This window comes from Ascaphus truei, unplaced genomic scaffold (assembly GCF_040206685.1).
Source record: "Ascaphus truei isolate aAscTru1 unplaced genomic scaffold, aAscTru1.hap1 HAP1_SCAFFOLD_1330, whole genome shotgun sequence".
NCBI lineage: Eukaryota > Metazoa > Chordata > Amphibia > Anura > Ascaphidae > Ascaphus > Ascaphus truei.
Genome location: NW_027454208.1, coordinates 15,377 through 41,500, shown reverse-complemented (window position 1 = coordinate 41,500; position 26,124 = coordinate 15,377). Strand labels below are relative to the sequence as shown.

Here is a 26,124-nt window from a genome sequence, read left to right as displayed (position 1 = left end):
GTACATTTATTTAAAAAAATATATAAAAACAAATACTATAACAGTACAATGTAACCACAATATTGATTGTCTTAATGACACCTTCCAATGGCAATCCGCTGCAGTAAATAGATCCGTACTTACTAGGCATAAGTAGGATAAGCGCGGTGGGTAATCAGAGAGTATCCCTTCTCATAGACGTCAGGATAGCCCGATAATCCACGTGGTGCGCCACAACCCAGGCCTGCTGATGGCGACGAGTTGTCAAACTCCAACGGAGCTGAAGGGTGCTGGATTCGCGCCGCATGCTCCTACTGCCTCGGCAGGTTCCGTCGCGTTTCGCGAGAGAGTGATAAGCCAGCTCCGGTACCCGGAGATCAGCCGGAGTCAGTTAGTAAGTAGGTGACGCCTTCGGTATGCGGACCAATTCTGCTGTGCAAGGCCAAATGGATATTAACCCTACGCGTTTCGAGAGATACTTACAAATAAAACTGAAATTAACCTCTGAGTATCTACAGCTGACAAACACAAAGTGCTTGTGTTGCTAGATACACACGTGCAACAGGTAAATGATGATTGAAGGGACTATTTAACCACGGACCTAGGTCCATTGCCACATCACACCAACTGAAGAAGAGGGTATGTCTCGAAACGCGTAGGCTTAATATCCATTTGGCCCTGCACAGCAGAATTGGTCAGCCTAGTGAAGCTGATTCTGGGTAATGACATGTAAATGAGCCCCGCGGGCGCAACACTACGATACGCTGATCGCGCGAGGCTTTTATATCTTCTTACACGCTGATCGCGCAAAGCTTTTATATCTTAAGGGAGAAGGAGTGACTCAGTGAGTAAAGACACTGACTGGCACTGAGTGTGAAGCAGGGGAACCTGGTTCAATTTCTCGTGTCGGCTTCTTGTGACCTTGGGCAAGTCACTTAATCTCCCTGTGCCTCAGGCACCAAAACCATAGATTGTAAGCTCCACGGGGCAGGTACCTGTGCCTGCAAAATGTCTCTGTAAAGCGCTACGTAAAACTAGCAGCGCTATATATACAATAACATGCTATTATTATTATCTTACACTCTTATCTTGTGAGGCTTTAATATCTTCTTACACGCTGATCGTGCGAGGCTTTTATATCTTACACGCTGCTCTTGCAAGGCTTTTATATCTTTTTACACGCTGATCGTGCGAGGCGTTAATATCTTCTTACACGCTGATCGTGCAAGGCTTTTATATCTTACACACTGATCGTGCAAGGCTTTTATATCTTACACTATGATCGTGCAAGGCCTTAATATCTTCTTACACGCTGATCGTGCGAGGCATTAATATCTTCTTACACGCTGATCGTGCGAGGCGTTAATATCTTCTTATACGCTGATCGTGCAAGGCTTTTATATCTTCTTACACGCTGAACGTGCGAGGCGTTAATATCTTACACGCTGATCGTGCAAGGCTTTTATATTTTACACGCTGAACGTGCGAGGCTTTTATATCTTACACGCTGAACGTGCGAGGCTTTTATATCTTCTTACACGCTGAACGTGCAAGGCTTTTATATCTTCTTACACGCTGATTGTGCGAGGCTTTTATATCTTACACGCTGAACGTGCGAGGCTTTTATATCTTACACGCTGATCATGCGAGGCTTTTATATCTTCTTACACACTGAACGTGCGTGGCTTTCATATCTTCTTACACGCTGATCGTGCGAGCTTTTATATCTTACACTATGATCGTGCAAGGCCTTAATATCTTCTTACACGCTGATCGTGCGAGGCGTTAATATCTTCTTATACGCTGAACGTGCGAGGCTTTTATATCTTACACGCTAATCGTGCGAGGCTTTTATATCTTCTTACACGCTGAACGTGCAAGGCGTTAATATCTTCTTACACGCTGATCGTGCGAGGCGTTAATATCTTCTTATACGCTGATTGTGCGAGGCTTTTATATCTTACACGCTGAACGTGCGAGGCTTTTATATCTTCTTACACGCTGAACGTGCGAGGCTTTTATATCTTCTTACACGCTGATTGTGCGAGGCTTTTATATCTTACACGCTGATCGTGCAAGGCTTTTATATCTTCTTACACACTGATCGTGCAAGGATTTATATCTTCTTACACGCTGATCGTACGAGCTTTTATATCCTACACACTGAACGTGCGTGGCTTTTATATCTTCTTACACGCTGATTGTGCGAGCTTTTATATCTTACACTATGATCGTGCAAGGCCTTAATATCTTCTTACACGCTGATCGTGCGAGGCATTAATATCTTCTTACACGCTAATCGTGCGAGGCTTTTATATCTTCTTACACGCTGAACGTGCGAGGCGGGTAATATCTTCTTACACGCTTATCGTGCAAGGCGTTAATATCTTACACGCTGATCGTGCGAGGCTTTTATATCTTTTTACACACTGATCGTGCAAGGCTTTTATATCTTCTTACACGCTGATCGTGCGTGGCTTTTATATCTTACACGCTGATCGTGTGAGGCTTTTATATTTTACACGTTGATCGTGCGAGGCTTTTATATCTTACACGTTGATCGTGCGAGGCTTTTATATCTTACACGCTGATCGTGCAAGGCTTTTATATCTTACACGCTGAACGTGCGAGGCTTTTATATCTTACACGCTGAACGTGCGAGGCTTTTATATCTTACACGCTGATCGTGCAAGGCTTTTATATCTTTTTACACACTGATCGTGCAAGGCTTTTATATCTTTTTACACACTGACCGTGCGAGGCTTTTATATCTTACACGCTAATCGTGCAAGGCTTTTATATCTTCTTACACGCTGATCGTGCAAAGCTTTTATATCTTCTTACACGCTGATCGTGCAAAGCTTTTATATCTTCTTACACGCTGATCGTGCAGGGTTTTTATATCTTCTTACACACTGATCGTGCGAGGCTTTTATATCTTCTTACACACTGAACGTGCGTGGCTTTCATATCTTCTTACACGCTGATCGTGCGAGCTTTTATATCTTACTAGCTGAGAGACCCGGCGTTGCCCGGGATGTAATGTTCCCGTTCCTCTCTCTCCTCCCCCCTCTCTCTGTTTGTCCCCCATTCACATCAATCCAGTCCCCCCCCCCTCCCTCCCTCCTTTACAGCTTCATGTAGCGTGTGTGCGTCAGTCACTGTGTGTTTGCTCGCGCGTCAGTGAGTCTGAGGCAGAAACACAAACACACACAGACTGACTGACGCACACACAGTCAGTGTGTGCCTCAGTCAGTGTGTGCGTGCGTCAGTCAGGCTTTGTGTGCGCGTCAGTCAGTGTGTGCGTGCGTGCGGCAGTCAGTCAGTGTGTGCGCGCGGGGCGTCAAAGGCAGGGGGGGCGTCAAAGGCAGGGGGGGGCGTCAAAGGGAGGGGGGGGGGGCGTCAAAGGGAGGGGGGGCGTCAAAGGGAGGGGGGGGGGCGTCAAAGGGAGGGGGGGGCGTCAAAGGGAGGGGGGGGGCGTCAAAGGGAGGGGGGGGGCGTCAAAGGGAGGGGGGGGCGTCAAAGGGAGGGGGGGGCGTCAAAGGGAGGGGGGGGGGCGTCAAAGGGAGGGGGGGGGCGTCAAAGGGAGGGGGCGTCAAAGGGAGGGGGGGGCGTCAAAGGGAGGGGGGGGGCGTCAAAGGGAGGGGGGGGCGTCAAAGGGAGGGGGGGGGCGTCAAAGGGAGAGGGGGGGGGCGTCAAAGGGAGAGGGGGGGGCGTCAAAGGGAGGGGGGGGGGCGTCAAAGGGAGGGGGGGGCGTCAAAGGGAGGGGGGGGGCGCCTCAAAGGCATGGATTCCTCCCCCTGCATTTCCTGCAGTGGACAGGAGGGGGGGGGCAGTGGACAGGAGGGGGGGGGGGCAGTGGACAGGAGGGGGGGGCAGTGGACAGGAGGGAGGGGGCAGTGGACAGGAGGGGGGGGGCAGTGGACAGGAGGGGGGGGGGCAGTGGACAGGAGGGGGGGGGCAGTGGACAGGAGGGGGGGGGGGCAGTGGACAGGAGGGGGGGGGGCAGTGGACAGGAGGGGGGGGGGCAGTGGACAGGAGGGGGGGGGGGCAGTGGACAGGAGGGGGGGGGGCAGTGGACAGGAGGGGGGGGGGCAGTGGACAGGAGGGGGGGGGCAGTGGACAGGAGGGGGGGGGGGGCAGTGGACAGGAGGGGGGGGCAGTGGACAGGAGGGGGGGGGCAGTGGACAGGAGGGGGGGGGCAGTGGACAGGAGGGGGGGGCAGTGGACAGGAGGGGGGGCAGTGGACAGGAGGGGGGGGCAGTGGACAGGAGGGGGGGGGCAGTGGACAGGAGGGGGGGGCAGTGGACAGGAGGGGGGGGGCAGTGGACAGGAGGGGGGGCAGTGGACAGGAGGGGGGGGCAGTGGACAGGAGGGGGGGCAGTGGACAGGAGGGGGGACGCAGTGGACAGGAGGGGGGGGGCAGTGGACAGGAGGGGGGGGCAGTGGATAGGAGGGGGGGGCAGTGGACAGTGACACACACACACACACACACACACACACACACACCTCAGTTGATGCGCCCTTTCTCAGTTCCGTTTGGCGCCGGAGGTGGGGAGCGACACCTACCTGTACTTCCGGGCGCCGCCACCGTCTGACTCGGCGCCGCGAGGGAGGAAGGGGGTCCGCCATCTTACGCGCCGCGTGGCAGCTGCGGGAAGCGAGGTGATTTGGAGCGGGGAGGGGGGAGAGGTGATTTGGAGCGGGGAGAGGTGATTTGGAGCGGGGAGAGGTGATTTGGAGCGGGGAGAGGTGATTTGGAGCGGGGAGAGGTGATGCCGCTGGGGAGGGGGAAGAGGTGATGCCGCTGGGGAGGGGGAAGAGGTGATGCCGCTGGGGAGGGGGAAGAGGTGATGCCGCTGGGGAGGGGGAAGAGGTGATGCCGCTGGGGAGGGGGAAGAGGTGATGCCGCTGGGGAGGGGGAAGAGGTGATGCCGCTGGGGAGGGGGAAGAGGTGATGCCGCTAGGGAGGGGGAAGAGGTGATGCCGCTGGGGAGGGGGAAGAGGTGATGCCGCTGGGGAGGGGGAAAAGGTGATTTGGAGAGGGGAGAGAGGTGTGTGTGTGTGTGTGTTTTATTTATTTTTTTGGACCTTTGGCCCGTCACTCCGCCTCAGGCCAATGAGAGGTGTGGGGGGCGGGCCAAGGGGGTGGTGTGAGTGTGTGAGGCCAATGAGAGGTGTGCGGGGGCGGGCGGGCCAAGGGACCAATGAGATTGCCGCTAGGGACACCGGACATCCAGCAGGCAGGCAGGCATGCATGCAGGTAGGCAGGCATGCATGCAGGCAGGCAGGCAAACATACAGTGCTTTCACTAATATAGTATAAGACACGCTGAACGTGCGAGGCTTTTATATCTTTTTACACGCTGATTGTGCGAGGCTTTTATATCTTACACGCTGATCGTGCAAGGCTTTTATATCTTCTTACACACTGATCGTGCAAGGATTTTATATCTTCTTACACGCTGATCGTACAAGCTTTTATATCCTACACACTGAACGTGCGTGGCTTTCATATCTTCTTACACGCTGATTGTGCGAGCTTTTATATCTTACACTATGATCGTGCAAGGCCTTAATATCTTCTTACACGCTGATCGTGCGAGGCGTTAATATCTTCTTACACGCTAATCGTGCGAGGCTTTTAAATCTTCTTACACACTGAACGTGCGAGGCGTTAATATCTTCTTACACGCTTATCGTGCAAGGCGTTAATATCTTACACGCTGATCGTGCGAGGCTTTTATATCTTTTTACACGCTGATCATGCGAGGCTTTTATATCTTCTTACACACTGAACGTGCGTGGCTTTCATATCTTCTTACACGCTGAGCGTGCGAGCTTTTATATCTTACACTATGATCGTGCAAGGCCTTAATATCTTCTTACACGCTGATCGTGCGAGGCTTTTATATCTTACACGCTGATCGTGCAAGGCTTTTATATCTTCTTACACGCTGATCGTGCAAAGCTTTTATATCTTCTTACACGCTGATCGTGCGGGGTTTTTATATCTTCTTACACACTGATCGTGCGAGGCTTTTATATCTTCTTACACACTGAACGTGCGTGGCTTTCATATCTTCTTATACGCTGATCGTGCGAGCTTTTATATCTTACACTATGATCGTGCAAGGCCTTAATATCTTCTTACACGCTGATCTGCGAGGCGTTAATATCTTCTTACACGCTAATCGTGCGAGGCTTTTATATCTTCTTACACGCTGAACGTGCAAGGCGTTAATATCTTCTTACACGCTGATCGTGCGAGGCGTTAATATCTTCTTATACGCTGAACGTGCGAGGCTTTTATATCTTACACGCTGAACGTGCGAGGCTTTTATATCTTACACGCTGAACGTGCGAGGCGTTAATATCTTCTTATACGCTGAACGTGCGAGGCTTTTATATCTTACACGCTGAACGTGCGAGGCTTTTATATCTTCTTACACGCTGATTGTGCGAGGCTTTTATATCTTACACGCTGAACGTGCGAGGCTTTTATATCTTCTTACACGCTGAACGTGCGAGGCTTTTATATCTTCTTACACGCTGATTGTGCGAGGCTTTTATATCTTACACGCTGATCGTGCAAGGCTTTTATATCTTCTTACACACTGATCGTGAAAGGATTTTATATCTTCTTACACGCTGATCGTACAAGCTTTTATATCCTACACACTGAACGTGCGTGGCTTTCATATCTTCTTACACGCTGATTGTGCGAGCTTTTATATCTTACACTATGATCGTGCAAGGCCTTAATATCTTCTTACACGCTGATCGTGCGAGGCGTTAATATCTTCTTACACGCTAATCGTGCGAGGCTTTTAAATCTTCTTACACACTGAACATGCGAGGCGTTAATATCTTCTTACACGCTTATCGTGCAAGGCGTTAATATCTTACACGCTGATCGTGCGAGGCTTTTATATCTTTTTACACACTGATCGTGCAAGGCTTTTATATCTTCTTGCACGCTGATCGTGCAAGGCTTTTATATCTTCTTACACGCTGATCGTGCGTGGCTTTTATATCTTACACGCTGATCGTGTGAGGCTTTTATATTTTACACGTTGATCGTGCGAGGCTTTTATATCTTACACGTTGATCGTGCGAGGCTTTTATATCTTACACGCTGATCATGCGAGGCTTTTATATCTTCTTACACACTGATCGTGCGTGGCTTTTATATCTTACACGCTGATCGTGTGAGGCTTTTATATTTTACACGTTGATCGTGCGAGGCTTTTATATCTTACACGCTGATCGTGCGAGGCTTTTATATCTTCTCACACGCTGAACGTGCAAAGCTTTTATATCTTACACGCTGATCATGCAAGGCTTTTATATCTTACACGCTGATCGTGCGAGGCTTTTATATCTTCTTACACGCTGATCGTGCAAGGCTTTTATATCTTCTTACACGCTGATCGTGCAAAGCTTTTATATCTTCTTACACGCTGATCGTGCCAGGCTTTTATATCTTCTTACACGCTGATCGTGCCAGGCTTTTATATCTTCTTACATGCTGATCGTGCGAGGCTTTTATATCTTCTTACACGCTGAACGTGCGAGGCTTTTATATCTTACACGCTGATCGTGCCAGGCTTTTATATCTTACACGCTGATTGTGCGAGGCTTTTATATCTTACACGCTTATCGTGCGAGGCTTTTATATCTTCTTACACACTGATCGTGCGAGGCTTTTATATCTTCTTACACGCTGATCGTGCGAGGCTTTTATATCTTCTTACACGCTGATCGTGCGAGGCTTTTATATCTTCTTACACGCTGAACGTGCAAGGCTTTTATATCTTACACGCTGATCGTGCCAGGCTTTTATATCTTACACGCTGATTGTGCGAGGCTTTTATATCTTACACGCTGATCGTGCAAGGCTTTTATATCTTTTTACACACTGATCGTGCCAGGCTTTTATATCTTTTTACACGTTGATCGTGCGAAGTTTTTATATCTTCTTACACGCTGATCGTGCAAGGCTTTTATATCTTACACGCTGATCGTGGAGGCTTTTATATCTTCTTACATGCTGATCGTGAAAAGCTTTTATATCTTCTTACACGCTGATTGTGTGAGCCTTTTATATCTTACACGCTGATTGTGTGAGCCTTTTATATCTTACACACTGATCGTGCGAGGCTTTTATTTCTTCTTACACGCTGATCGTGTGAGGCTTTTATATCTTACACGCTGAACGTGCAAGGCTTTTATATCTTCTTACACACTGATCGTGCAAGGCTTTTATATCTTCTTACACAGTGATCGTGCGAGGCTTTTATATCTTACACGCTGATCGTGCAAGGATTTGTTATCTTACACGCTGATCGTGCAAGGCTTTTATATCTTCTTACACGCTGATTGTGCGAGGCTTTTATATCTTACACGCTGATCATGCAAGGCTTTTATATCTTACACGCTGATCGTGCAAGGCTTTTATATCTTACATGCTGATCGTGCAAGGCTTTTATATCTTCTTACACGCTGATCGTGCAAGGCTTTTAGCTCTGCGTCTTTAGCCTTCAGGGGAATTATTTTCTCTGTGAATCTTTCTCTCGGGGTGGTATACAAAGTACACGAAGATGTATGTATATCTTTATTTATATGGCGCCATCCTGGTGCACAGCGCGTCACAGCTGTAATACACGTGACATAATAATATAACACATAATGGGAATAAGCGTTCCGACTTTGTGTCGGCGGAGAGACATCCAGAATCATATAGCGGAGAGACATACACCTACATGTATTCAGATTGATCTGACAGTGCCACAGCAAAGTTGCCCATCACTAATTAACCAATCCTTCTCACCCACGAACCCTATCCCCGTCTTTGCTGGGTGACGTTGACAGAAGGTACCAGTTACCCATGGAGGTTGCCTCTTTCATTGTGGAGACTAGACCCCTGGCCCATCCAGTCCATGATCCTTCTGTAGGTTGCCACAGCCCCTCCAGCACATCGCGGTCACATGTCTGCTCCTCAGAGTGACCATGGTGTCCTGCAGGACAGGAATTCGAAGAGTGGTCAACCTCTACCCCTTCTAGATCACATTCAGCGAACCATTGGAGAAAAGAACGTGATCTCCTGTAGAAAACGTGCTGAAAGCCCATGGCGTCGTCATGGGACACCTGGAGTGGTGGCAACGTATGGGTCACCCAAGGGTGTAATATGCATATCTTCTCAGTCTGCAGGAGGGGTCTTACCTGTTGAGTCACGTTTCGGGGGACTCCTCTGTCTACCTCTACAAGAGCTTCTCGGGGAAGAACACCCGTGGGGCCTACAACCTGCACAGCGCCCATCGAGGCCCCCCCGGGGTCCCCTCCACTCTCTCCGTCCCGTGGGTGCCGCTGGACCCCAGCCTGCTGCTGCCTTATCACATCCATCATGGGAGGCCTCCGTGCACCTTCCCACCCAGACCCCACGAGAACCCAGCGCCGGCCAAGGTGAGTGTGTAACACGGAGAGCCCGAGACCAAAACACCTTACACCTGTACAAGAGCGTGGTGCAGTCCGGCAGCGGGACGGGGTAACGTGTCCGGGGAAAGGAAACGTTTCGGGAGGTCTCGCCCGTCCCTCTCCCTGTGTATGCGGGTGAGAAGGGGGCGCCCCACTTCTGGGGTTGTTTGTAGGCGGCTGTTATTTGATGAGATAGGAAAGGGGGAACGTTGGGATGAGCTGCGGTCAGGGAAGGGACAAGTAAAGGTGTGTGTGTGTGTGTGTATATGTACATGCACCTATCTCCCCCCCCCACACACACATACACACACTTACATACCCCACACACATATCCTCCCACACACACATATCCCCCCACACACACACATCCCCCTACACACACACATATCCTCCCACACACACATATCCCCCCACACACACATATCCCCCCACACACACATATCCCCCCACACACACATATCCTCCCACACACACATATCCCCCCACACACACATATCCCCCCACACACACACATCCCCCTACACACACACATATCCTCCCACACACACATATCCCCCCACACACACATATCCCCCCACACACACATATCCCCCCACACACACATATCCCCCCACACACATACATATCCCCCCACACACACACATATCCCCCCACACACACATATCCCCCCACACACACACATATCCTCCCACACACACATATCCCCCCACACACATACATATCCACACCGAAACGCACGTACGCACCCATACCTACCTGCCCACCAACCCGCATACACACCCATCTAAAATAAATACACCCGACACTAGCCGCGATACGCACCGGGCGCTGGCCGCGATACGTACCAGACGCTGGCCGCGATACGCATCGGACGCTGGCCGCAATACGCACCCGGCGCTGGCCGCGATACGCACCGGACGCTGGCCGCGATACACACCCGACACTGGCCGCGATACGCACCCGGCGCTGGTCGCGATACGCACCCGACGCTGGCCACGATACGCACCCAGCGCTGCCCGCGATACTCACCGGGCGCTGTGTGTGTGTGTGTGTGTGTGTGTGTGTATATTTATATATACATACACAGTAATATTTCCATTTGCGCTATATATATATATATATTTTAAACACAAGGCGCAATATAAACTGAGCGTTTGAATGCTAGTCTCCATGTGAGAGGAACAGATATACTGTAGCAATGATACACCAGTATGGGTAGTCCTGATGTGGATGTTCCTGGAAATAATAAAAAGCCAATATAGTGAAACTACTGTTGGATATATTGTATCGCGCAAGGTGAGAAGCTACTTACAATGTAGCAGAAGTATCGGGCATTTCAGATACAAATCCCAGCTGCAAAGCGAACCGCGGGTCTCGGTGTCTCTGCCTCCACGTTGGAACCTCTCCCTCACATCAGCGGGTGGTGACGTCAGCGGGATGCAGGAGATGTTGGTGAATTGCGGTGCTTCACACAGCTGGTGTATCACTTCTCACTGTGTTCTGTATAGACACACAGCACTGTAACATCCGTGCAATCTTAACGGCAATTAGGCGATTAAGTCGGTTGAATAGGCAAACGAACCCTACGCGTTTCGTCTCGATTGTATACCCCTGAGGAAGTATCCTCAGACAAGATAGGTTATCTCAAAGTGACATTATTTATATTAAATGTTTGTTATTTCATTCTGTTTGCTTTTTATTTTTCAATTAAGCTTTTAATTGTAATTAGTATTGTATTCAGTTTATAGTTATATATTTTGTATGTCACTGTGTGTTACTAATTTATCCTCTGGCATCACACTCCCCAATTATGGTATTGAGCGTATTAATACTTGTTCTATTAGGCTTACCATATTTAGGAATGCCTTCTCTGCATGTTGTCAAGCCCCCATGTGTGTTTTATGTCCAGGTTTATGTGTTCTGTTCTATATATGCCATGTTTTATCAGTGCAGGGGTTAAACGTAATGGACAATCTGTCAATTAATTAAATAATTGGTTTGTGGATTATATAAGGGCCTCCAGCCCCACCTATACTGACCCCCTGATGAAGTTGCAGTGCTATGATGCGACGAAACGTGTAGGGTTATCTTTCGTGGCCTCCCGCTGTAGAAGCCATTAGTATTTGAGCGTGCCCTGCAGCTCATATACACCGGCGGTGGAACTTTGGATTCCATACCTCCATTTCCGGGAGACGTGTTATGATGGGACGCTCGATCGCGATTTGACCTGAAGCGCAATGACGTCATCGCCTGGACACGAGGTCCCGGCTTGGTTTTCCATCGCTGCTACTACCCTTGGCTCCCTACTAAGTCTTGCATGCTTTTGTCTTAGCGACCATTCTCTTAATAACCGCTTTTTACATTGATCTGCGCGATGGATCTTGCGCTCTCCTCTTCTGTTTTCTAGGTTCGTTAAGGAGGTGGTTGTATCCCGAGGAGAAGCTGCTTGTAGTGCCAGCGTTTTTACCCTTTTATTGTGTTTTGTTTTTGTTTTTTGGCATATTGTACTTTTGAGTTTCTCTTCCCCTTTCGCTCATCCTCTTTCTCCTTGGCGTTTGTGTGTGTGTGGGTTGTTGGTCTACCTCTTTTCCTTGTTCCTTGTCTTGCGTGGGTAATGAAGTTTACTCTTCACTTATACTAGTGGTTATCCTTCCACTGTGAAGCTTTACTTACCCTGTGGTTACCTAGCATCATCTGTGTTTGTGGGCGCTGCCATGTTTCTCTGTTCTATATATAGTATTGGCTGTTATCAGTGACTCCCCCATTGGTACTGCAATACCTTGATTATCCCTGTAGTTGGTATTTTGGAGATTTTTGGTATAGAACCTTTGTAACGTCAGTTTCCTCCGGAATCTCTGAAGGTCAATATAGAGTTTGAACTCATTGGGTTTGTGAGTTGGGACGAACATAAGCTCCATTTTTCAAGAGGTCGAGTTGAGGGACTGATAGTGTATGGTTTGATAAGTTAAATATCCCCATGTAATCTCAGTGTCTCGTCTGGGAGTGCAGTTTCTTGGGATTGTTAGGATTTCTTCCCCCCTACCTCTACACCCTCTGTTTGATCTTTGTGCTTCCCCCCCTCTCAGCCAAGGGAGCAAGTCCTGTGATTGTACAGAGGGTTTCCTCTGCTTCAGTATTGCTCCCGCTGGGTGGTGGGGACCCTTCGCTAAACAAAGACACACAGAAAGGGGGTGGGAGGGTTACTGGGGTTGATGGTTCAATATCATCACTGGATTGTGTACTTAACACCTGACATGAATTAGACAGTGGTACGTTGCCCCTAGGGGCCTTGTTTTCATAATGTTTGGGTGGTCTTCCCATTCCTTTCGTTTGCCTTCCCATCCCATTAGGTGGTGGATTGGTCCCATGTCCATGTTGTTATGCCATTTAGTCATGGATTCTTCCTTATCAAGCCCATACGTGGGCATTTTAAGCAATCCTAGGCCCCTTGGGATCCTTTTAATTTGTATTGCTTGCCCCAAACTGATCTTATCCCACCACAGCCTGGTTTCTGAGAACATTAGTTTCTCCAAATTGTGACATACTCCAAATTGTGACATAGTGTTTCCAGGTCACAATTGGGAACAGATGGAGCTAATTCACTACTGTGCTGGAAGAATGAGTCTGCTTGATTCCTTCCTGCTTGACCAGTGTCAAACTGCAGAGGATTAGCCATCAAAGCTAGTGGTGCTAGTTATAGGATGGTGGGTTCCTACTAAATAATCGTACCCCTAAAATTATAGTAATAAGATCAAACAATGCCTGTGATCAACCCAATTAGCTCTCAGACCAGATTCCTAACCATATCGTAATAGCCACTCTATTGATTATTGGTGGGTGACTGTTTAGAGCCGGTTAAGTACTGGAAGGGTACCCACCTGATTGGGTTTGGCTTTTAATTGTGAAGGGGATTATTCAGTATAAATACTACCCCTACACGAGCCATTAACTCACCCCCTGTTGAAGCGTTAGAACAACGCGAAACACGTAGAGGCAAGGAGTTCACGCGCACCGTGACGTAGGATGCTTGGGACCATGACGAGGGAAGCCTGTAGTCCACACTCCCCTACGAGGACACAGAGAACAGCTGCTTTTGTGTTTGCTGCACCTCATATCGAGTACCAGGCCTTTTTCCAACTCCTCACCCTCCCCCCCTTCTCCCCACATCGTGTGCGGGTCTCCGATTACCAACCCTGCCTTTTACCATTATCACCTATCATACAGTGCTTCCACTGCGGCAAGGGATTCTGGGAAATTACGTGTGTGTGTGTGTGTGTGTGTGTGTGTGTGTGTGTGTGTGTGTATATATATATACATACACACACACACACGCACATAACCACGTCGACAAATGCACTCGCCTGGTCGCCATGGGCGACTGCATTTTGGCCGCTGACGACTGCTTACCTGCAGCGGCGCCCCTGGTCTTCTCCATCTTCTGTAAATTCATCTTTTCCCCTTGCAGCTCCAGTTAAAATGGCACAAATGACGCTGTATTGCTATGGCAACGAGACGCTATGTGACGTCACGCAGCATGATGTTACCGCGTCCTACGGCCATTTTAACTGGTGCCGCAGGGGGAAAAGATGAATTTGCAGGGGAGAAGACAGAGAAAGCCGCACCACGCCGTCGGACCCCGCAGCTGGACCCTGCCGCAGGTAAGTGTCGATAGGGGGGAGGGGTGTGTGACTGACTTTGGGGGTGGGGGGGTGCGAGTTGGTTTTTGCCCAGTTTGTCGGGCCCTGTATATATACATCTATATACATACATACAGATGTATGTATATCTATACATCTCTCATAGATATATATGCGTGTGTGTGACGTCAAGGAGCTGTTTCACCCTCATTGGGCGAACCGCTCACGTGACCTGCCCGTCGTGCCAAGGAATCAGTTTGAACTGATTCTTTGCGCACCGCGCGCCCCCACCTGCTTTCGCGTGCGCGATCAATGCCTTAAGGCAATGTGATCACGCCTCCGCGCGGTCTTTAGCAGCATGGACGCCGCCATAAAGACGGTCAAGTCAAGACACAGCCGGCTTGGGGTCCGTTACTCACTGATGTGTCATTGATATAGTCATTTACATGGTTTCTCTCCTGGATCCAGTGACTCCCTCCTTTCATTTTGTACCCTTTCAATGACTGCCGCTAATATACAGTGATAGGTTTGGTTACATGAAAACAGAACAGTAAATGCTTTGAGTTTCTGTGTTTTCCTCTCTAAGCTGTTTTTTAGTTCTTTTTTTTATTTTTTTTAAGGACTGAGCCATTTAAATATTGAATTCTGCACTGGGGCGAACAATGTCCCATCAGTGTGGAAATTCTGAGGAATTTGGCACTGAATCAGAGAGCTCTGTCTCGGCGTTCTGCATGAGCTGCAGAGTAAAAGGATCGGACATGCATAATATGCCGAAATCCCACAGTCGTGTACACCAGTAACATGATAGAATAAAGGGTGTCATCGGGGGGAGAGGCAGTGTAACATCAAGGCGCTTCCACCCATCGGGGAGAGGGAGGCGGTGTAACATTAAGGCACTTCCACCCATCGGAGAGAGGGAGACGGTGTAACGCCAAGGCGCTTCCACCCATCGGAGAGAGAAATGCAGTGTAACATCAAGGCGCTTCCACCCATCGGAGAGAGGGAGGCGGTGTAATGCTAAGGCGCTTCCACCCATCGGAGAGAGGGAGGCGTATAACGCCAAAGCGCTTCCATCCATCGGGGAGAGAGGCAGTGTAATGCCAAGGCGCTTCCATCCATCGGAGAGAGGGAGGCGGTGTAATGTCAAGGCTCCTCCATTCATCGGGGAAAGAGAGGCGGTGTAATGTCAAGGCGCTTCCACCCACCAGGGGGAGGGAGGCGGTGTAACGTCAAGGCTCTTCCACCCATCGGGGAGAAGGAGGCGGTGTAACGTCAAGGCGCTTCCACCCATCGGGGAGAGAGGCAGTGTAACATCAAGGCGCTTCCACCCATCGGAGAGAGGGAGGCGGTGTAACATCAAGGCGCTTCCACCCATCGGAGAGAGGGAGGCGGTGTAACATCAAGGCGCTTCCACCCATCGGAGAGAGGGAGGCGGTGTAACATCAAGGCGCTTCCACCCATCGGGGAGAGGGAGGCGGTGTAACGTCAAGGCTCTTCCATCCATGGGGGAGAGGGAGGCAGTGTAACGTCAAGGCGCTTCTACCACGGGGAGAGGGAGGCGGTGTAACGTCAAGGCGCTTCCACCCATCGGGGAGAGGGAGGCAGTGTAACATCAAGGCTCTTCCACCCATCAGAGAGAGAGAGGCGGTGTAACGCCAAGGCTCTTCCACCCATCGGAGAGAGGGAGGCGGTGTAACATCAAGGCGCTTCCACCCATCGGAGAGAGGGAGGCGGTGTAACGCCAAGGCTCTTCCACCCATCGGAGAGAGGGAGGCGGTGTAATGTCAAGGCTCTTCCACCCATCGGAGAGAGGGAGGCGGTGTAATGTCAAGGCTCTTCCACCCATCGGAGAGAGGGAGGTGGTGTAACGTCAAGGCTCTTCCACCCATCGGAGAGATGGAGGCGGTGTAATGTCAAGGCTCTTCCACCCATCGGGGAGAGGGAGGCGGTGTAACGTCCATGCTCTTCCATCCATCGGGGAGAGGGAGGCGGTGTAACTTCCATCCATCAGGGAGAGGGAGGCGGTGTAACGTCAAGGCGCTTCTACAACGGGGAGAGGGAGGCAGTTTAAGCCTACAGCGGATTAATACAACGTCCTGACGTAGCAAGGTTTGACTCTCTGCGGATTAGGGGGAGGATAATCCTGGAGCATGACACGCTGCAGCAGCGGGATTAGGTTTAGGGTTTTTCTATGAGATCATTAATGGGACGTGGGAGGTGGGACAGATATATTTACACCCCTCCCCTTTTGAGAATAAATAAATATTGGGGCAGTCCGGGAGTGGGAAATACATCTCATTTCCGAGCACTGTCGGCAGAGTTAAAAGTGCAGGTTTGTGGTGGCTGTAAAGGGTTAAAGCTTAGAAACAAATAGTTTGGCAAGTATTTGAATGTTTGAACTGGGTGTTGGAAATTCTTTGCAAGTGAAGATTTGGGAGCGGATTTAGTTCCTAATCTTCCTTTTGTCTTTAACAAATCCCATGTATTCGCCCAGCTGACTTTCTTCGGGGCCCTGGATGGGGGAAGGGTTTTTATCAATCAGGTGTTTTCTTTCCCCTTATCAGAAGACCCTGTGCTTATCAGAGATGGTGAAAGATAAGGGGGAGATTTGTTGACCGCACAGTGATGGATATGAGGAGCAGGGGGGGGGGGGGAAGCACACCTCTCCAAGTCTCACTTTATTTTTAGAGTGTTTTGTTTTTTATTTTTACTTGCAGATATCAGGTGTGGATATGGGTAAAAATGGGCAACAATCACCAAGATGTGACCCCTTAACCCTGTCACTGCCATTAGTACACTTTGCCCCTAGAAGGGACTGACCCCTTAACCCTGTCACTGCCATTAGTACACTTTGCCCCTAGAAGGGACTGACCCCTTAACCCTGTCACTGCCATTAGTACACGTTGCCCCTAGGAGAGACTGGCCCCTTAACCCTGTCACTGCCATTAGTACACGTTGCCCCTAGGAGGGACTGATCCCGTTAACTGCCCAGGACATGGCGAGAAGCGGAGCTGTGCATCGGGCAGATCGATGAAATTAAAAAAAATTCGATGTCTTTTTTTTTTAGAAATATTTTTCCTTTATTGGTGTCTTTTAAAGCACGTACATGTAGATATTGATATAACATTCACAGCATAGCATGACAAATCGTTGTAAAATACAAGCACATGGCAGTGAGGTATTCTGAGACACACAATAAACCTTTTTTTCCATTTTCAGTGGTGAAAAGAGAGGGACGGGTGGATAGTTGGGAACGACATGGGGAAAAAGAGGGGGAGAGAGGGGGGAAGGGACTGTGGCAGGAGGGGTGAATCGGCCCTCGTCCCCAAGGGTATCAGTGTTGGACCAGGGCTTGCATCAGTGTCGGGGCCCCCGACCCTGGCCAAGGCTCCCAGGTTCTATAGAATTGAGGCATTCTTTGCCTCAACATGGCTGTCAGTCTCTCCATATTCATGACCCCGTCTATTCTTTTGATTACTGTTCTCCTGGAAGGGGCCTTGACTTGTTTCCAGGCCGCCGCGATGCAACATCTGGCGGCCGTAAGGATCGCCGAAGAAAGTCTGGCTATAGGGGCGGGAAGGTCTTCAATTGGTTTCCCCAGCACGTACGTCAGGGGGTCCAGGGGGACCTCCAAATCCAACTTTCAATCTGGAGACTCTGGATCCTGATCCAGAACCTCTGGATCTCCGGACATGTCCACCAAATATGGGGCATGTCTCCCCTTTGACCACATCCTCTCCAGCACACGCCTGAGGTGCCTGGGTAGATCTGGCTCAGTCTACTCGGGGTCAGGTACCATTGGAATAAAATTTTATAAATATTTTCCTTCGTGATTGAGCAAATTGATGTTCTGGTAGCAGCTTCCCAGATATCCTCCCAGTCTTCCAGGTCGATTGAGGTATTTAGATCAGCGCTCCATTTTTGCATATAGGAGTGTGAGGGGGGTGATTGAGATGCCTCTAATGTTCTATACACTTTGGAAATTAAGCCTCTCTGATATTCCCCTTTGAGACAGAGGGTCTCGAATCTAGTGCACGCTGGGAATTTAAGACTAGGGGATTGGACTCTCAGGAAGTGCCTAATCTGAAGGTATTTGAAGATGGGGAGGTCTGGGGAAGAGAACTTATTTTTAAGTTCTTGGAAGGGTAGTACCTCATCACTCTCCAGCAGATCCGCAATCACTCTGATATTTAGGCCCTGGAATTGGCCAAATTGGGTACGGGAGCACCCGGGTGGGAAGTCCGGATTCCCGAAAATGGGGGTGAGTTGTGAGGGGGATGAAGCTAGGCCATGTTTCCCTTTAGCTTTAATCCAAGTAGACCACGTGCACCTCATTGCCCCGAGCTCAAGTCTCAGGGGCCTTCTGCCTTTGTGAGCCTGAGACCATAATAGGGCCGAGAGGGGGGTGGGGGTCGCGTGGTGTGTTTCTATCTCCAACCAGCAATTGGAGGTCGGGGGGTTATTCCAAACCACCGCCTGCCTCAGCTGGGCCGCCTGATAATATCTAACTACATCCGGGGCCCCCAGGCCCCCTCTCGTCCTTGAAGCCAACAGCACCGATCTCAGCACCCTTGGTCTGCGCTGCCGCCATATAAAGCGGAGAATTTTGGGCCTACATGTTTCGCAATTCTACTAGCGGGACAGGGACTGGAAGGGTTTGGAAATAGTAAAGTAGTCGGGGGAGGATATTCATTTTGTGGACACAATTCTTCCAAACCAAGAGATCTGATGGGCATGCCAGGCCTCCAAGTCTCTCTTGATCTGGCGGAAAAGGGGGGGGGGGTAGTTGGCTTGATATAGCGAGCTGTATGAGCTTGCTATCTTTATCCCTAGATATTTAATGTGGGAGTTATTCCACTTATATTTGAAATTAGTTTGTAGGAGTTTCCATGTAGAGTCTGGGAGGGAACTGTTGAGCGCCTCGGACTTGTCCGTATTTATTTTGTAGTCGGACACTCGGCTAAATTGGTCCAACAGTTTCTCGAAGTTGGGGAGGGTGGTGTGAGGTTCGGCCAAGGTCAGTATGACGTCATCCGCAAAGAGGGATATTTTGTATTCCCTGTCTGCGATTGGAATGCCCGTTATGCTGGGTTCAGCTCTGATCCTTGCAGCTAGTGGCTCTATTGATAGGGCGAATAGTAGGGGGGATAGGGGACAACCTTGCCTTGTACCATTTTTAATCGTTATTGGGTTGGAGTGCCCTCCCGGGAGTTTTAAGAGAGCGGTAGGGTTGGTATAGAGGGCTCGTACCCCTTCGAGGAACGGACCTGAGAAGCCAAACCGGAGCATAGTCTGGTCGAGAAAGGACCATTTGATTCGGTCGAAAGCCTTTTCGGCATCAAGGCTTAGAATCATGGCCTGAGACTTATTGAGGTGAATGTGGTCTATAATATTAATAATTTTGCGGGTGTTGTCAGAGGCCTGTCTTCCTGACACAAAGCCCACCTGGTCTATATGAATCAATCTGGGGAGAATAGGGTTCAGTCTGTTTGCTAGGATCTTGCTGAAAAGCTTGAAGTCAGTATTGAGTAGGGAGATCGGTCTATAACTACCGCATTGTAGCGGGTCTCTACCCTCCTTGTGAATGATGGCAATGGTGGCTGCCGATATTGTACCTGGAATTGGTTCTCCTTCTAGGAAGGAATTGAACATCTCCAGTATGTAAGGGGAGAGGGATGCTGGAAATTTCTTATAGTAAGCGTTGGAGAATCCGTCTGGCCCGGGTGTCTTGGCTATTTTAAGCGAGGAAATGGCTTTGGATAGCTCCTCTTGAGTTATTTTCTGGTTAAGGAACTCAAGCTCTTCCGCTGAGAGGGATGGGAGGTTACATTGGGTTAGATATTCTGCAGCCGTTTTGGCACTGTTACGTTTCTGGCTGGGAGGATGGAGGTTGTATAGGTCTTTGTAGAACTCAGCGAATTCTTGCGCTATTTCTTTCTCATTGTACGTTATCTGTCCATTTCTGGTGCGGATTTTTGTGATCTGGGCTTTGGTCTTAACGCCCCTTAGTTTCGAGGCATAGGAGTTTATCTGGTTTATTGCCCCTATCATAGAACTTCTGGTTAGTCCATTTCAGCGCTCTCTCTACCTCGTCAAGCTGCAGTACTTTTAGTTCCGTTCTTGCCTTATCTAGGGTTCTAACACTTTTTTTGAGGAGGGCTGCTTGTGTTGGAGTTCTAGGGCCAAAATCTTTTCAGTGAGTTCTTTTTGCGATTTTTGTTTCATCTTTTTTTTATAGGAGGCTAGAGAGATAAGGTCTCCTCTAATGGTAGCTTTGTGCGCTTCCCAGAGCATTGCTGCTGCTGCTGAGACCGAGCCGTTATTTATTTGAAAAAAAGTGTTTAGTTTTTGTTTGATTGTTTGACCACTGGGGGTCATTCAGGAGCGAATCGTTCAGTTTCCATTTGTACGCAGAGGTTTTGACGAATGGCAGAGAGAGGGTGAGTTCGATAGGGCGTGGTCTGACCAAGTAATTGGGCCTATGTCGGAGTGGGAGGATGCCTGGAGAACATTATTGGTACCTAGAAAGTAGTCAATCCATGAGTAAGACTGATGGGGGGCCGAGAAGAACATATAGTCCCTCTGGCCTACGTGCTGGGTCCTCCAAATATCTGACAGGGAGTCGTTTTTCAGGATTTCCCGAAACTTTTTGGCCTTTCTCTGTGTCCGAGCAGTGTGAGGAGACACTGGCTGAGTGGATTTGTCTTGGTCTGGGCAAAGGACCATGTTTGCGTCTCCAACTAGCAGTAGCGAGGAGAGCACCGATTGATCTAGTGAACCAAGTAGATTCTGGAGGAATTGAGTTTGGTTGTCATTAGGGGCGTACATATTCAGAATGGATATGGGGGTTCCTGATAGTGTCCCTTGGAGTAGTAAATATCTACCTTCTGGGTCTTTGGTTACCTTTGTTGGAGCAAAAGGGATGCTGTTCTTGATCAGTATGGCTACACCCCGTTTCTTGTTGGGGGATGATGCGTAATGTGTTAGGCGGGTCTGGGGTATTGAAGTGTGTTTCCTGGATACAGATTATGTCGCCTTTAGTTTTTTTTAGTTCTTGTAGAGCTAGCTTGCGTTTTCTAACAGAATTGAGGCCCTTAACATTTAGGGAGATAATTTTAATTGACGCCATTAGGGAGGACGATGATTCCTAGGGATAAACCCCGGGCCCCGAGTGGTTCCCATGTCGAAGGTGAGTAGGACCTTAGAGCACAGGGGCGGGGGGGTCTCCAGACTGTCCCTGGGGGGGCCTCTGTCAGTAGTCTGGGGGGGGGGGAAGAGGGAGGGGAGGGAGGGGGGGTGGACACATAGGGGCGAGAAAGAAAGTGGGCTGTCCGGGAGCCCAAGAGAGTTTCTGCTTGACACCATGGTGGCAAGGGAAGGGGGCAAAAACCCCTGGAGAACTTTCCGGGGCGTCAAACACAGGGCCAGACCAGCGAGCGAGGTCCAACACCCTCGCCGTTTGAGAGAGGGGGTGGGGGGGGGGGAACTAACTTAGATAGGCGGCTATGCCTAAAACGTAGATATGGGTATACAACCTTGCTAGTTAGTTAGCCAACCAGTTTTGTAAGGTTAAGGGTTCTGGGCCTTTTTGGGCCAGGTTACATAGGCAGTACCTGTCCTGGTGTGCACCGGGTGGGCCTTTTCGATCCTTAGGCTCAAGTGAGGGGGGGGGGGAGGGAAACCGTGACAGGAGACAGGGACATAGGCCTGCGTCGCGGCCAACCCATTCTCCCTTACCAGAAATCAACTGGCCAGTATTACTGTGGATACAAGATTCATGTAGACCCTTTCTTGGGGTCGGGATGGGGGGGGGGGGCAGAGGGGGAAGATGTAGGGAGGGGGCGGGTGGGGGGGGGAGGGTTTTTTTTTTTGCTCAAATAGAACTATTGCTCAGTCCGGCATGTGGGGGGGGGGGGGAGAAGGGGGAAAGGAAGGAGAGGGGAGGAAGGGGGGCGGTGGAGGGGGAGGGGGGGGAGTGGAGGTGGGGGGGAGATTGCCCTGGGGAAACATCAATATCTGTGGCACAAGCAAACAGGGGGGGGGTCAGAGATCTTATTTGAATTGAACTCTGGGTATGTTAAGGTAGAGATAGTAATACATATTTTAGGTCCAAACACAGCGACATTGCAATAATATTATATACCGGAGACAAATAAACCGTATTTACAGTTCAGCATGTGGGGGGGGAGAGGAGGGGGTGCAGAGGGGGAAGAGGTAGGGGGGGGTCGGATGGGGGGGGGGGTTTAGCTCAAACAGCTATTTCTCAATCCGGCATGTGGGGAGGGGAAGAGGGGGGGGGGAGTGAAGGGGGGAGGGGGGGTAAAGGGGGGAAGGGGGGGGGGAGATTGCCCGGGGAAAACATTAATATCTGTGGCACAAGCAAACAGGGGGGGGGGGGTCAGAGATCTTATTTGGGTTGAACTCTGGGTTTGTCAATGTAGAGATATTCATGTATATTTTAGGTCCTAACACAGCGACATTGCAATAGTATAATATACCGGAGACAAATAGACCGTATTTACAGTTCAGCCTGTGGGGGGGGGCAGAGGGGGAAGAGGTCGGGGGGGGAGGGGAGGGAAGAGGTCGAGGGGGGAGGGGGGGAGGGAAGGGGGAGGGGGGGTTTAGCTCAAACAGAACTAATTCTCAAACTGGCATGAGGGGGGGGGGTGGAGGGGGAGGAGGGGAGTGAAGGGGGTAGGGGCGGGGGAGTGAAAGGGGGGGGGGATGAAGGGGGAGATTGCCCGGGGGAGATATCAGTATCTGTGGCACATGCAAGCAGGAGGGGGTCAGAGATCTTATTTGAGTTAAAAAAAAAAAATTTTGATTTCTAATATAACAAACCTGTTTCTAAGCGCACGTCTGCGTGCGTGGGGATGAGCGCACGTCTGCGTGCGTGGGGATGAGCGCACGTCTGCGTGCGTGGGGATGAGCGCACGTCTGCGTGCGTGGGGATGAGCGCACGTCTGCGTGCGTGGGGATGAGCGCACGTCTGCGTGCGTGGGGATGAGCGCACGTCTGCGTGCGTGGGGATGAGCGCACGTCTGCGTGCGTGGGGATGAGCGCACGTCTGCGTGCGTGGGGATGAGCGCACGTCTGCGTGCGTGGGGATGAGCGCACGTCTGCGTGCGTGGGGATGAGCGCACGTCTGCGTGCGTGGGGATGAGCGCACGTCTGCGTGCGTGGGGATGAGCGCACGTCTGCGTGCGTGGGGATGAGCGCACGTCTGCGTGCGTGGGGATGAGCGCACGTCTGCGTGCGTGGGGATGAGCGCACGTCTGTAGGCGTGGGAATGAGTGCAGCTGTTAGCGCACTGTGGCCCTGAACCTTGACACGGGCGGGGAGGTGTAGAAAGGAATGTGTCACACAGCGGGGGCCCCCGAGCAGCGCCCGATGGGTGACAAAGTTAGTGACAAGAGTAGGCCTTTGCCCTGTGATAAGGAAGGAGCTGGGGGTGTGGGATATACACCGATATACAGCGGCCAAGGTCTCGGGATCTGCTGGCACATAATAAGCGGGAGCCCCTTCCCCTAACCGCTGAAACACCTTACACTGCCTTATTGGCGCCCGAGTGTCAAATGCAGGGTCCGGCGGCGACTTGGATTGCGTCAAAACAACCGCGACCAAATGTCCGATTCCGCCCCACACCGGGCTCCCGTGACCCATACAATGTAACACATGCAGAGCTCCTGTGTGTGTGCTCCCCCCACCTTGGAGATGGAGTTTGGGGGAGACGTGGAAACGTGGGGTTCTCCGAGCCGCTTTCTGCCTGCCCGTGGATCAGCAGGTCTGACCCTTTCATGTCTGAGCTACAGAACACTGCTTCTCTCGGCTACTTTAACCCTCTGAGTGCCCTGGAAGGTAGCTACGTCATGCCCCCTCTCCCCCAACCACAGCCACCTCGTCTTGGAGCGCAGGAAGCGATTTGAACTGAAGGGGGATGTCTCCACGGCAAGGGTTAAAGGGCCGGGTCCCGCTTTTAAATGGAGGGGAAGTAGGGGATCCCCGGGACTGGAACAGGGTAAGAGGGGGCAGGAGGTCTCCAGATCTGAACGGCGCTATTTTCACCTCTGGGGACCCCCCGGCTCCTGAGATACAGGCGATGTTACCGGTATTACTTACTGGGATTTAAATAGGAAGCCACAGCTGATGATGTTGCAGCCTCCTGCTGGACTTAGATTTGGCAGCCATTTTGTTTCCCCTGAGGGAGATTTAAACCCGGTAAAGAAAATGGGTGGGTGTCTAAATACAAAAACCGAGGAAGAGGTACAGCTCATGTAATATCTGTAATCTTATCTGCTCTCCTCTCCCCCCTCCCCCTCCATGTGCCTGTATTTAGGTGTCCGCATGCAGAGCCAACCCAAGGCAGACCCCTGGCCACGCAAACCCGCCCACCACGGACGCTCCGTTCCAGTCGCCCACGGGAAAGGGCGCTGCGAAGCGCAAGAAGAAAAACAAAGGGAAGAAAGCGTTGAAGTGGAAGGCCAAGTTTCAGTGCAAAAATCAAGCCGCGGCGCAGACGTGAGAGACGGGAGGGGTGGGATTCGGACCGGAGTGTCAGGACCGCCCCACACGGACTTCAGGAGACCTTTTACTTCTGACGTTACGGTGTTTTTCGGGGAGGGGGTGGGGTTAAAATGGCTGGTGAGTCAATGGGTACGAGACAGGAAGCTGCAGCCATGTTGGAATGATATGGATTCCGTGGAACTGCGGGTCGCCTGGTATAGGGTCACCACAGCTCTGCAACAGGGAGACCCCCTGATCAGACACCCCTCAAGCTAGAAAAGAGGGGCTCATTGCGGGTTTGTATGTGTAAGCAGACCCGCTAACCCCGTTCCTACCAAAGTGCTCCTTCCCCCCCCCCCCCCCCCCCCCCCCCCCCCCCCCGGGCCCACTCATACTGCGCCATGGGGCTTTCTGTAAAGATGATGATACCTGGTTAAACTTTGAGAGAATACATGTTTTTGTACATTAATGTGCCGTCTGTCTCTGTGTGCGTCTCTCTCTCTGCCTGTCTCTCTCTATGCCTGTCTCTCTCTCTCTCTCTCTCTCTCTCTCTCTCTCTCTCTCTCTCTCTCTCTCTCGACAAATCACCAAAAAATCTACTCGCCACACAAAAAAATCTACTCGCCACCTAGTACCAAACGTGTGCTGCTTGGGCCAATATTTACTTGCCCGGGGCGAGCAAATGTATAGGTTTGTCGAACACTGTGTTTATATATATATATATATATATATATATATATATATATATATGCCTGTCTCTCTCTCTCTCTGTATCTATGCCTGTCTCTATCTATGCCTGTCTCTATCTATGCCCGTCTCTCTCTCTCTATGCCCGTCTCTCTCTCTCTATGCCCGTCTCTCTCTCTCTCTCTATGCCCGTCTCTCTCTCTCTCTATGCCCGTCTCTCTCTCTCTCTATGCCCGTCTCTCTCTCTCTCTCTCTATGCATGTCTCTCTCTCTCTCTCTCTCTATGCCTCTCTCTCTCTCTCTCTCTCTCTCTTTATGCCTGTCTCTCTCTCTATGCCTGTCTCTCTCTCTATGCCTGTCTCTCACTCTCTCTCTCTCTCTATGCCTGTCTCTCTCTCTCTATGCCTGTCTCTCTCTCTCTCTCTCTATGCCTGTCTATCTCTCTCTCTCTCTATGCCTGTCTCTCTCTCTCTATGGCTGTCTCTATCTCTCTCTATGCCTGTCTCTCTCTCTCTCTCTATGCCTGTCTCTCTCTCTCTCTATGCCTGTCTCTCTCTCTCTCTCTCGCCATGCCTGCCTCTCTCTCTCTTTCTCTCTCGCGCCATGCCTGCCTTTCTCGCTCTGTCTGTCGCCATTCCTGACTCAATGCCTCTCCCTGTGTCCCTCTGTGTGTGTCTCTCTCTCCATGCCTGTCTCTGCCTGTGCAGAGAGTAATACGGAAAGAGAGAGGAATCTTTGGCGCTCCACAACCTTAAAAACATATTGAGCGGAGGTTCTCGTATAAGCCCAACATCCCGTTAGAATCAGGGTTCCACCGCGTGACTCGTGGCGTCCGTGCTTCC

At 50.5% G+C, this 26,124-nt stretch overlaps 1 protein-coding gene across 1 annotated transcript in view; it reads left to right on the top strand.

Moving 5' to 3' along the window:
- Positions 1-25,064, top strand: part of LOC142475685 (little elongation complex subunit 2-like) — a gene marked incomplete at its 5' end in the record, with an annotated part of 76,715 nt that extends 51,651 nt beyond the window's left edge. The window contains 2 exons of the mRNA XM_075581457.1: positions 9,185-9,443; positions 24,429-25,064. Of these exons, the coding sequence (XP_075437572.1) occupies positions 9,185-9,443; positions 24,429-24,614 (445 nt within the window). The remainder of the gene's footprint in view (positions 1-9,184; positions 9,444-24,428) is intronic.
- Between the last annotated feature and the right edge of the window lie 1,060 nt (positions 25,065-26,124).